Below are 12,641 nucleotides of genomic sequence, written 5' to 3'. Positions count from 1 at the left end.
AGGATGTACCGGGGTAGACGCGCCTGTGTCACCCCGCCTGGACTACACCCTCTCCATGCCCAGCCCTCTAGACCGATGCCGTCATCAATAATTCAAGACTCGCCTTTCCATTGGCTAGAGCCTCCACCCAGTCGCTGGCAAACGCCCAATGAGGAAGGACCTGAGATCGCTGCTGAATAATGAGCGCACGCCCGTGACGCAGCGGCTGATGATTGGTCGTTGCGGCGGGGGGCGGGCCCAGGAGCGGGCGGCGGCGAGAGCTACCCCTGGGCGCGGAGAGCGAGCGACGCGGGTTCTGGGGTTCTGACTGAAGCGCGGCGGCGGTGGCGGCAAGTTGTGGGGCGGCAACATGTTCAGCTGGATGGGGCGGCAGGCTGGCGGGCGCGAGCGCTCGGGCGGCATGGACGCGGTGCAGACGGTGACGGGCGGCCTGCGCTCTCTGTACCAGCGCAAGGTGCTGCCGCTGGAGGAGGCGTACCGTTTCCACGAGTTCCACTCGCCAGCGCTGGAGGACGCCGACTTCGAAAACAAGCCCATGATCCTGCTGGTGGGCCAGTACAGCACGGGCAAGACCACGTTCATCAGGTAACTTGCCTCGTCGGCTCGCTACCCCTCCGCTAGGGCACGGCCTGCCCTCAGGTTACACTCCGAGCTTGGTTGCCCGTCGCCTCCCCGGGTCCCAACCGGTTCCGTGGCGCAAGGCTCCCTCCCGTGAGACCGGCCCCCAGCGCGCTGCGAGTCCCTTCCTTGCTGTTGCCAAGGCCTTCCTTGAGCCTGTCACCCTGGTCTGGGAGTGCAGGAAAGGGAGAGAAGGCAAGGCTCATCATTAGTGCAACCTAGTGCTGAAAGTGATAATGAAGGAATGCGGCTCCTAGGTGGAGAGGTAACCTTCCAGCACAGTGAGAATGAATGAACGAACGAACGAATGAATGAGTGAATGCCACAGTGGGAGTATTGCCATGCCCTTAGGTGCCACGTTCCGCCACAGCGGCTGGGCTGCTATCGTCCAGCTTTATGGTCTATAGGAAGTTAGCCTACAGTGTAGCTGCCTCACCAGCCTGTGGACTGAAGGGGAGTGTCAGGTTACTGTTTGCTAGTTTCCATTTCTTCACCCTTGACAAACTGAAAATATTTGTCACGGTCACTCTGTCTCTGGAAGCAATAACCGGCTTGCCCTGCAGTTCCAACCACACAGCTTCCTCTAAAGTGACTCGATGAGAAATAATTTACAATGAAATGGACTGCTTTTTACACGAGGCGTCTATTTCCCTATCTTTGGGAAGAATCTAAGTTCAATCAGATGAAGCAAAGTGACTGAACATTTAAGATCTGGATCCTGAGTTTTGGAATTAGAACACTCTTCATCATTTGATGTTCAACAGGTGTTCAGAAAACTGCATCTGTCTTGGGGACATGCCATTTCTTTTAGGTATGACCTCCTTTTCTTCCCCTCCTGTGACCTAAAGAGTTCCAAAAAAATAGAAAAGTTGTTACTACAAGAAATACGTTAAATCCAGGCCTGTAGATACACTGTGAATGAACTCAACAAAGGAAATTCACTGTAGTTTGAAATGTGAACGAAGAGAGGGGGAAAATAATGTTGAAATTATTTCATTTAATGCTTTTAAATTAGCTGAAAACAGTGTTGAATATGTTAACTCAGAAATGAACCTAGAAATATTACAGTAACTGACTCCTTGACAGATGCAAAGGGCTAGTTGAGATGATGCTTGCCTGTAATCCAAGGCCTGGGGAAGCTGGATCATGGTTATTTTGCCTTCTAGGCCAGCCTGGGCTACATAACGCAATCTAGGATAACCCTGACTAGACAACAAAAGACCCTGTCTTCAAAACAACAGCAATAAGAACATCAACAAAACCTAGGAAACAAAAACAAAATAAATGGCAAGCAGATGGTACATTAAGGTCTTGGTAGTAGCAGTTGTGAATTATCAGGATAATATTACAGGAGTGAAGAGAGAACTTTTTTTTTTTTTTTTTTTCCGAGACAGGGTTTCTCTGTGTAGCCCTGGCTGTCCTGGAACTCACTCTGTAGACCAGGCTGGCCTTGAACTCAGAAATCCGCCTGCCTCNTTTCCGAGACAGGGTTTCTCTGTGTAGCCCTGGCTGTCCTGGAACTCACTCTGTAGACCAGGCTGGCCTTGAACTCAGAAATCCGCCTGCCTCTGCCCCCCGAGTGCTGGGATTAAAGGCGTGAGCCACCACGCCCGGCCGTAAGAGAGAACTTTTAAGCTTAGAGCAAAAAAAGTATAACATGTTAAAATGTACTGGTGGCAGATAAACAGCAGTCCCACCATTTCCTCCTGTATGTGCCATGGGCCTCACGGTACCTATGCATAATTAGGGAGCCTTTCTGATCCTGTACCGTCCTAGCCTGAAGACAGTGCATTCCTCTGTCCGTAGCCTGACTCTTAAACAAGCCTCAGGTAGGAGAGTACAATGCAATTCTCAGGAAGGTGGAACAATCCTCTTTTCCCGCCTCATATGATTTTGTTATAGTCTTACCCTTCTGTGCTTTAGTTTTTAGAAGCTTTGTGGGAGAGTGCTAAAAGGCATGTTCTGAGATAGGACTCATGGGACTCATGGCTATACTTCTTTTTTTTTTTTTTTTTTTTTGGTTTTTCGAGACAGGGTTTCTCTGTGTAGCCCTGGCTGTCCTGGAACTCACTTTGTAGACCAGACCGGCCTCGAACTCAGAAATCCGCCTGCCTCTGCCTCCCGAGTGCTGGGATTAAAGGCGTGCACCACCACGCTCGGCTTATGGCTATACTTCTTAAGCCCTTTTTAGAGCTCGAACTCAGTAGGAGCTGCAACCCAGGGAGGAATCACCTTAGCTGGGAGCTTGGGCCAGTGGCTTTGCTATTCCACAAAGGGCCCAAAGTGGACCTTGGGGTTAGAAGAAGATACTATGGACAGGAAGCTGGATGAAGCTGCACTTGTGGCATCTGAAATTGGTTTTAGAGAGGAGTAGGGGGAAGTGATTGGTTTCCAGGAGGAAAACAGCAAACAGAGGGCACCTGTCCTGGAGACTTGGCACTTAGAGAGGTAAACAAAGGAGATGTCCATGAGAGCTGGCCTTCTTGGACCTTGCTTTAGTTAGGTCCTGGCTAGGGACCTGGGTGCTTTGCTTCTAGCTGGGAGTACTAAGTGTTCACAGAAACTTGGGGAAGGGGCTTGTCTGTGAAGTCACTTATTCTTTTCCATTTGACTAACACAGGAGCCACGGCATCATGGAGGGAGACATTCCTCTTTATTGTAAGCCATTCAGCATAATTTTTGATTATGTGTCTTACTCCTACAAACTTTATTCTTCTCTCTTGTTTTGGAGAAAATAGAAGTCACATTATATGTTCTGGGCCAGGACAGTCACAAAAGTGAGGCAGCTAAGTGTTTTGATGGAAAGTTCTCCAGGTGGAATGCCTGAAGAGCCTGGGGTAGTGAGAAAATCTGCTCACCCCTGTACAGATGCTCACCAAGGGGTGGGGTGGGGGGGCAAGTGCCAGGAAGAGGGTAAATAATGAGTGAGGTTGAAGTTAAATGGAAAGAACAGATTGGTAGAATCGCCTATAGATCTTAACAGTGAAAGGCCGGAGAAAGCTTCAGATGTGGTAGAGATATTTGTCAAAGTCTCTTTAGGGTAATGGTTAAACGGCTGACAGCTCTATTGTCTGGTTATTTTATTTCTCAGAAGACAGGATATATAGTAAGAAGTATTAAATAGTCTATTTCTGGCTGGCAATGAAAAATTGTCCAGAGAAGGAGAAGGGATTGGCACTAGTAAAAGTGACCATATCATCTTTGATTTTCATAACTAAGAAAGGGCAGGTGTTGGGCTTATGTCTAAAACTTGGAAAGAAAAAAGTTTCATGGGTTAGTTCCACAGTTAAGAGCACTTCCTGTTCTTCCAAAAGACCCAAACATCCAGAAGACTTTGGAGTTTGGTTCCCAATACACATGTCAGGTGGCTCACACCAGCCCCAGGGAATCCAATGCCCTCTTCTGGACTTCATGGGCACCTGCATTTACATGTGCGAACACACACACACACACAATTAAAAAGAAATTTATTTAGAAATTGATTTCAGAGGTTCTAGGGAAAAAAGATCACCAGGCCCAGCTGCTATAAAGCAAAATCATTCCACTGTAAAGCACGGGAGGCGCCCCAGAGATCTACCCAAACTGCAGATGGTAATTTTGCTCTTATGAGTTCTACTTCCTCTCTTGCTCCTGTACTTTGGCATGTTTCCTCAAGAAAATTTATTCTAATGAGAAAAAAAAGTGACTTCAGAAACTATGTAGACTGGGCAGGGGATAGCTCGGTGGTGGTTCTTACCTAGCTTGTGTGAAGTCCTAGATTCAACACCCAGAACTGAAACAAAGAAATGAGACAGGCTTTAAAGGGGCAGAGAGCAGAGCAATAAAGCAGGAAAAGACACAAGCTGTGTCCAGATTGCAAGTGTAAAACTGTTGGCAGACCACATGGTCTTTTATATTTAAAATATCTTGTCAAAAGACAGAATTCTATTGTATTTGTATAAACATGAAATGAACAGCCTCAAAGTGACATTAAGCAAACTAACCTGTTTGTGATAGCATCCAAAAAGGATGAAGTATTGACACCTTGGAATAAGCCCAACAAAAAGAAATGCAAGACTTCTGCCTGGAAAATTAGAGGCATCACTGAAAGAAATTAAGGAGGAACTAAATGGAAAAGCCACCCAGTACCTGTGGATTGGAGGCCATATTAGGAAGGCAGTGCTCCTGAACTGCTTTCTGTCTCAATATATGTTACTTTGTGGCCTGGACCTACTGTATAGCCCAGGATGGCCTCCTACTCTGCCTCTGGAGTTCTGGGGCTATAGGAATATGCCACCACGCCTAACCTGAATTGGTTGTCAGATTCAAAATAATTCCCATTAAAATCTTTGTTTTTTTTTTTTTTTTTTTAGTGTTTGTTTGAGGCAGTAATTAACAGGCTATATCTATAATTTTTAGGATTACAAAGACAGCTCTGAAAAAGAACAGTTTAGATTTAGAATTTATCATGTAACTACTGAAAACGAAGCAGCATGCACCAGCAAAGGACAGACAGATCAATGGACCTGGGAACCCCAAAATAGACCTTCATATGTATGGTCAACTGATACTTGATAAGATACGAGTAACAGTTCAATGGAAAAAGACTAGGTTCCTCAGCAGGTGGTGCTGGGACAGCTGGGTTCTCGTGTGCACAAGCAATGAAGGGAGATTGTTCACAAGTATGCAGATTCTTTTTGGAGTGATGAGAGTGCTCTGAAATTGGGTAATGGTACTGATTATAGAACTCTGAGAGTAAACCACACACGGATCTACATTTTAGACGAGTAAATTTTCTAGTATATGAATTGTATTCCAGTTGGGGTTGCGTTGTAGCTTAGCAGTGAAGTGCTTGCCTAGTATGCACAGGGTCTTAGGTTTAATCACAAGAATTGAAAAATAAAAACAAACCAATAAAAACATTCTTCCAATATGAAACAGCCTATAATTTTCATTCCCATAATCCTGTAATTAGTGCCTGTCAAGTAATTTGTGCATCTGTGTGTGCTAATTAAAAACAAAAAGTGTATTCCAAAAAGAAAACCAAGTAGAAATGAACTAAAGGAACAAAAGAACGAAAAACCCAAGAGAACTAAAGAGTAAATGTGAGGTAGCGAGTACAGATAGCTACCGTGGAATCCCATGGTTTTGTTTCTCCCTGTACATCTTCTCAGTCAATAATATTCATCATCCATAGTACTCAAGTTGATAAAGTAAGTGTTTGATTAACATTGTCATAAGTAAATGCTTAGTAAGGGCTAGAGAGAGACGGCTCGGTGGTTAATAATAGTTGCTATTGTAGAGGAGCCGGTTTGGTTCCCTGTATTTATAGGGTGGTTTACAATCTGTAGCTCAGTTCCAAGAGATCTGACATGCTTTTCTGGCCTCCACAGGCACTGCATGCATATGATATACTCAAATTCATAAAGATAAAACACTCATACATAAAAGAAAAATTAGTGCTTAACATTATTATGTATTAAAACTTTAGAAATGCTGTTTCAAATATACTATTTAGGGGCTGTGATCAATAGATGAACAGATAGAGTACTTTTCTAGCATGCAAAGGCCCTGGGTCTCATCCCTAGTACCACATAAAGCAGGTGTAATGGCACACACCTGTCTGTAATCCCAGCGCTTGGGAGATAGAGGCAGCAGGAGCAGACCTTCCAGGTCATTATTTTCTGCCATAGCAAGTTTGAGGCCAATCTGGGCTAATAGGACCCTCTCTCTCCTTCCCCTCTTTCCTTCTCTTTCCCTCTCCCTCTCCCCTCTCTCCCTTTCCCCCCTCCCTCTCTTCTTCCTTGCCTCCCCTCACATAAACATACACACATTTATATGTATATATAGTGTTCAGTAGGGGAAAGAGGTAGAAATGGTGAACTACAGCATTTTCAACAAGTCTCTGACTTGAGTTCCATGGATTTAAATGGTTATATACCTATGCCCAGAGAGACATCGGACAAAGCACACAGAATGAGGTTGCCAGCCCCTAACCTATAAGGCTGAAGCATAGGGAAAGTGATGCCTCTGGGTGTGTTATCAGAAAAGGGAAGGGGGATGCTGAACAGGCAAAATAGGCATAACCTTCCAGAAGCCAAGAGGAGAGGGCACAAAGAACCAGGTATTTCAGGGGTGGTAGGGATCAAGTCAGAGCTTATAGGTGAATCAGCCATCTGGAGCCAGAGTGACCATGGCGAAAGCTGTGTCAGAAAGTGGTGATAGTGGAAGCCGGTGAAGGGTTGAGGAATGTGTGGGCAGGATCAAATATAGAAAATCCTCAGCCACAGGACACTGGAGGGGAGGAGCTACAGGTCAGAGGCATTGCACTGGCTTGCTTAAAGAGCATGACCTCAACAGTTATCAGTGGTTTGAACAGGGCAGGCTGTAGAGAAAAGGCAACTGGTGATTGAGAACAAAGCGAAACTAGGGCTTGAAGTAGGGTGGGAGGGCTGTGGGACAGGTTAGTGTGTGACATTCGTGACAGTATTCAGCACAGCCAGATGGTCAGTGGCTTGTCCACTCACTGTATTATCAAATACAAGTGGCCAAGTATCACGACTAATATTGGTGAAAAGAGGACCTTTGTGGTGATGATAGTGGGTTTGGTTTTGTAGTACTGGGATTTGAAGGGTGGTGCATGTGCCAAGCAAGTAACCTAACGCCGAGCTATAACCTTAGCCCAAAAAGAGTTTTATTTTAATTAAAAAAATATTCTCATTTAGATGATTACTTCTGAAGACATTAACTATACATGTCAAACTCTGGGACTGTGAGAGAGAAGTGTTGGTTCCTGACTGTATATCTGCAGCAGCTTTCAAAACGAAGATCTCAGGGTGCCATCTGACACACCCTGAGTTGGAATGTGGTGGTCAGAGGCTTCTTCTGGTTCTCGTGTAGTCTTATCCAGGGGACATTTAAGAACCACTGATCTGAGGGGCCAGCCAGTGGAATCCTGACAGCTGAACCATCAAGCCTTAAGAAGCTCAGCCTTGATCCAGTAGAAGGAGACTGACTCCAGTGAACTCCCCACCTGGTCCTAGCTTTATCTCATCACATTTTTAGCAAAGACTCAGATGAAGACATAGAAATCCTGCTGGAGAGTACATGATAAATTACAATTCTGCAAAGCGATGGGTTTTTTTTTTCCCCCCACTTAATGTTGAAAACTTCTAATATCATTAAATAGTCTTCAAAAGTAATTTCAGGGGCTGGGAAGATGTCTCAGTGGGAAGGCGCACTTGCTCTTGTCAGCATGAGCGCCTGAGTTCAAATCCCTAGCACCCACATAAAAGGTTGAATGTAGCTCTTGAGTACTTGTAACCCAGTAGTGTAGAGACAGGTGGCTGAAATGTAGGAAGTTTCTGGTTCAGTGAAAGACTTTGTTTCTAGGCAGTAAGGTGGGGAACAGTAGAGGAAGACTGCATCCCACCTCATGAACCTTGAATGGTTGTATCATTCCACAGAACAGCTTGAAGCATTTGTTTTTAATCTTACAGTTATGCATAATGCTTTGATCAATACTTTTGATCAGAAGACTTTTATTTCCAGCTTTATTTCTTAAACTAGCCTGGGCATAAATACTGCATTCAAAACAAAAAACTAGGGAAATAGCTCAGGCTATAAAGTGCTTGCCATGTAAGCATGAGGATCTGAGTTCAATCACCAGAAACCACATAGGAATGTCAGGCATGCAGTCATGCCTTTGTAATCCCAGGGTTTAGAGGGGCAGAGACAGGTGGAGCTCTGGGGCCAGCCAGCTCACTCATTGAGCTCCAAGCCAGTGAGAACCTATTTCAAAACTAAATGTGGATGGTCCTGGAGGAATGTCACCAGAAGCTTGGGTGCAAGCTTGTCCTCTGACCTCCATAAGCATATGCACACAGGCACATATGTGCATCTGTATATACACACACACACACACACCTATGTGTACATGCAAAGACACCTCACTGTCTTTCCAGGGTTATTTATATTACTAAATTATTATATCTATCAGTGTCCATGAATACATACTATTTTTCAGAAAGGTTACTTCAATTTAAACTTCCACAGGAAATGTGAATCGGGATCCCATCTTTACTAGGCTGCCAGTAAGTTTGACAGGAAAAACATTTTTTTAAATTTGCTTTTTAAAAAGCTGGTAAGGTTGAGCATATAAGCCGGGCATGGTGGCACACGCCTTTAATCCCAGCACTTGGGAGGCAGAGGCAGGCGGATTTCTGAGTTCGAGGCCAGCCTGGTCTACAGAGTGAGTTCCAGGACAGCCAAGGCTACACAGAGAAACCCTGTCTCAAAAAAAACAAAATAAACAAACAAAAAAGGTTGAACATATAAAATCGTTACTATCTTTATTCCTTTGTGAATTCTGTGAACTTTGCTGAATTTCCATTTCTAGTGTTAGTCTTTCTCATGTTGATAAGTTGGATATTTTCCCCAATAACTCTTGTAAATACTTAGTTATAATTATTGTAAGTGTTTTTTAGGCAGAAGTTTGCTTTTACATTTTAATGAGAATTTGCATGCAAATACATTTAATGTTCATGATCAAATATAACAATATCTATTTTTGATACATTTATCTATGAGGAATCCTTGTTTATAATTACTTGGGAAATCATTACTGATTTTTTCTATTTTTTAATATTTGCATTTATTTCTTGCATTATTTATTTTGGGTGTCTTGGTGTAGAGGACACACATTGGTGGTATAGAGGACACACATGCTTTTAGTTGTTTTTGTCTTTGGCCATTTTAAACACTCCTGTTAAAGAATACTAGCTCTTCCTCCTATTAAGTAAGCTTCCTCATAGGCTGTTATTTAATATGCGGTCTATTGGGACCTTTCTCTTTGTTATTATATTCATGAATTCTTAGGCCAGCACCATACCATAGTGAAACACTCTTTACTAACGGTAACTGCAGATCCTCGTGAGTCTCCTTATTTTCCAAATTGTCATTGTCATTTTCTATTTCTCTTTTTTTAAAGATTTATTTATTTATTTATTTATTTATTTATTTAATGTGTGTACCCTGTAGCTGTCTTCAGACACTCCAGAAGAGGGCATCAGATTTTTGTTATGGATGGTTGTGAGCCACCATGTGGTTGCTGGGATTTGAACTCAGGACCTTTGGAAGAGCATTCAATGCTCTTACCCGCTGAGCCATCTCACCAGCCCCCATTTTCTATTTCTTGTTGAGAACATTGTTAGGTGCTTCCTTGAAAAATCTCATTGGGATCCATTTGTGTGAGAACTGTATTTTATCTAAGTGAGACTTTTGTGTCTGCTCTTCCTAAGCAAAAACTGCCCTGCTTTGACTGGGGCCTTCCCTCATCTGTTTGCAAAGGTGGCTGCTTTACTGCTCCAACCCTCTGCAGCTCTTCGGACTATTCTAGCTACTTCAGCTGCTGCTGCTGCTGCTGCTGCTGTAAAAGATTTTTTTCCCTTTATGTTATTTATGGTCTGCTATCACTAGTACATAAGATAGCTATCAAGGTTTTGGTTTTATTCTGGTCATTTGGCTGAAGGAGTATTCCAACATCTTCTGAGTAGAGTGCCCTGTGTTTTTCTGCTTGTATCAATTATATTTGAAATTACATTTTCTCCTCTTGTTGTTCATATCTTATTGAACTGAGAATGGGACATTCCTGTTAAAACTCTCATTAGGGTGACATTTTCTTTGTTATTTTACCTAAATTAGTCACATGAAGAGTTTTTTCCCCATTATTAACTTTTAAAGAATGTTATTTAGCTGAGTGTGGTAACATACACCTTTAATCCCAAAGTCCAGAGGCAGAGTTGGGTGGATCTCTATAAGTCTGAGGCCAGTCTAGTATGCATATATGCATAGAATGTTCCTGCCAGCTACAGTAGCATAGTGAGACTCGTGTGTGTGTGTGTGTGTGTTTATATATTTATAGTTATAGACTTCTATTAGAGGCAAAATAGAATGTCTGATAAAATTTAAATACTGCTTGTTGTTCCTTTACACCTGTGCTGTGTAGAATGCAATTATTAGAGAGTATAAGTATTCATAGAAAAAGTGTCAGACTTTTTAGAAAATTCTGTATTTTGCAAAGCCCTCATGAAGAACTATGGTGCTCAAAGAGCAAAGAATTTATAGCCTTAGGAAAGTCTGTCAGATCTATAAGTTACAAATCATAACATCAAAACCAATGAATGTTCATTGTATGCTTGAATGAAAAACTTGAAAAATGAACAGTGCAGTGAAGAAGTGATTTGATTCCAAGAGATTTCTCCACCGTCCTGAAAGCATGGAAGGAAGGCTCGGGTGGTGATGCTGTGTGGGCAGCAGTTGTTCAAAGCACAGCTCAGTGTCAAGTAGTTTGAATTCCACTGAGAGCTGGAAGGCCCATCAGAGGGGTAAGATTTCACCCAGCAAATTCCAGTCTTTTGGCTCAACATGTTAATGTCCATTCCATTGCTAGGCACAGCAATTTCTAGAATAATATCACCTACATACCCAATCCTAATGATAATATGGCAGCTTTCATGCTTAAGAAAGACAGTTTTGCAAGGCATGGTGACATACACCTTTAATCCCAGCACTGGGGAGGCAGAGGCAGGCAGCTCTCTGTAAACTCAAGGCCAGTCTGATCTATTTAGCAACTTCCAGAACAGCCAGGAATATATAGTGACCCTTCCCCATCCCCAAAACAAAATAAAACAAAAAGCAATAATAAAACAGAAGTTTAAAACTACAAAAATAAATAAAAGGATAATGGAGATCAGATTTGATTATTGATTTACAGACTGATTTGTATGTCAGGGACTAAGCCCACAGTTTCATACATGCTAAGCACCTGCTCTACCACTGAACTGCTTCCCCTGGCCTGAGTAATGAAAACTATGGAGCTGCCTAGCAGTTAGGAAATGGCAAACTAAATTGATACTACCTTAGAAAGGTTATAGCCTTTAAGCTGAGAATGATGACTTGTGTGAAATCCTAGTACCTAGAGGCTGAGACAGTAAGGTTACTGTGAGTGGCCAGTCTGAGCTACAGAGTTAAACTCAAACAAAACAAAACTAAAACAAAATAAGACTCAAATAATAATAATATACTCAAAAACTCAAATAATAATAAACTCAAACAAAACAAAAGAAAAGGTATACAGCCTCTTAAAATCATGCCAGTGGTCTTTTTAGTGGCATAGAAAAATTAATGGTGAAAAAGAAAAAAATATTAGATAGAATATATCAAAATGTTAAAAATAGCCATGGTGCTGGAGAGATGGCTCATTGGTTAAGAACACTGCCTGCTTGTCCAGAGGACCTGCGTTCATTTCTCAGCACCACTTGGCAGCTCTCACCTGTTTGTAACTCCAGTTCCAGGATCCGTGCCTCCTTGGACACCAAACACTCAAGTGGTGCACAGACACACTTTCAGGCAAAACACCCGTACACATGAATTAAAACTAACAAACAAACATATTATTTCTAGTGTGGCATGGTGAGACCACCTGGAATTTTAGCACCAGGGAGGATGAGCCACTAGGATTGCTGTAAATCAGAGCCTAGTCTGGCTACAAAGTGAGACCTGATCTCAAAAACAAAACAAAATAATTTTCAGTTCAAGACAAGTCAGAATGGTAGGAGTCTTTCTTTCTAATCCCCACTCTTGTGAAATAATGGGTCAAATATTAGCAATGAAAACATGAGAATCCAAATATTTATTATAAATTGAAATGTCTTAAGACTTGTTCTTCTGAATTAAAAATGAAATGTCTCCACTGATCTCAAGATTGTATTTCCTATTATGTTTCTTTCACTCTACATGATTGAAAACTTCAGCATGTAGAGGGAGTGAGCTCCTTGTGCTCACGGATAAGCACTGGAGGAACCAGGAGAGTTAAACACGCAGGCGCTTACCTGTTTTCCACCCAGAATGCTGGAATGGATGTATTTGGGAGGGGGGGGGGAAGTTTCGAGACAGGGTTTCTCTGTGTTCCCCTGGCTGTCCTGAAACTCACTTTGTAGACCAGGCTGGCCTTGAACTCAGAAACCCACCTGCCTCTGCCTCCC

General features: G+C 42.8%; 1 protein-coding gene across 1 annotated transcript in view; it reads left to right on the top strand.

Moving 5' to 3' along the window:
* Positions 1 to 239: 239 nt before the first annotated feature.
* Ehd4 (EH domain containing 4) overlaps positions 240 to 12,641 on the top strand; it is a 67,703-nt gene continuing 55,301 nt past the window's right edge. The window contains exon 1 of the mRNA XM_021152948.2: positions 240 to 585. Coding sequence (XP_021008607.1) covers positions 350 to 585 — 236 coding nt within the window. The 5' untranslated portion in view covers positions 240 to 349. The remainder of the gene's footprint in view (positions 586 to 12,641) is intronic.

This window comes from Mus caroli, chromosome 2, assembly GCF_900094665.2.
Source record: "Mus caroli chromosome 2, CAROLI_EIJ_v1.1, whole genome shotgun sequence".
In the NCBI taxonomy this organism is placed as follows: Eukaryota; Metazoa; Chordata; class Mammalia; order Rodentia; family Muridae; genus Mus; species Mus caroli.
Note: the sequence above shows the minus strand (reverse complement) of the source record. Positions and strands in the feature narration are given on the sequence as shown.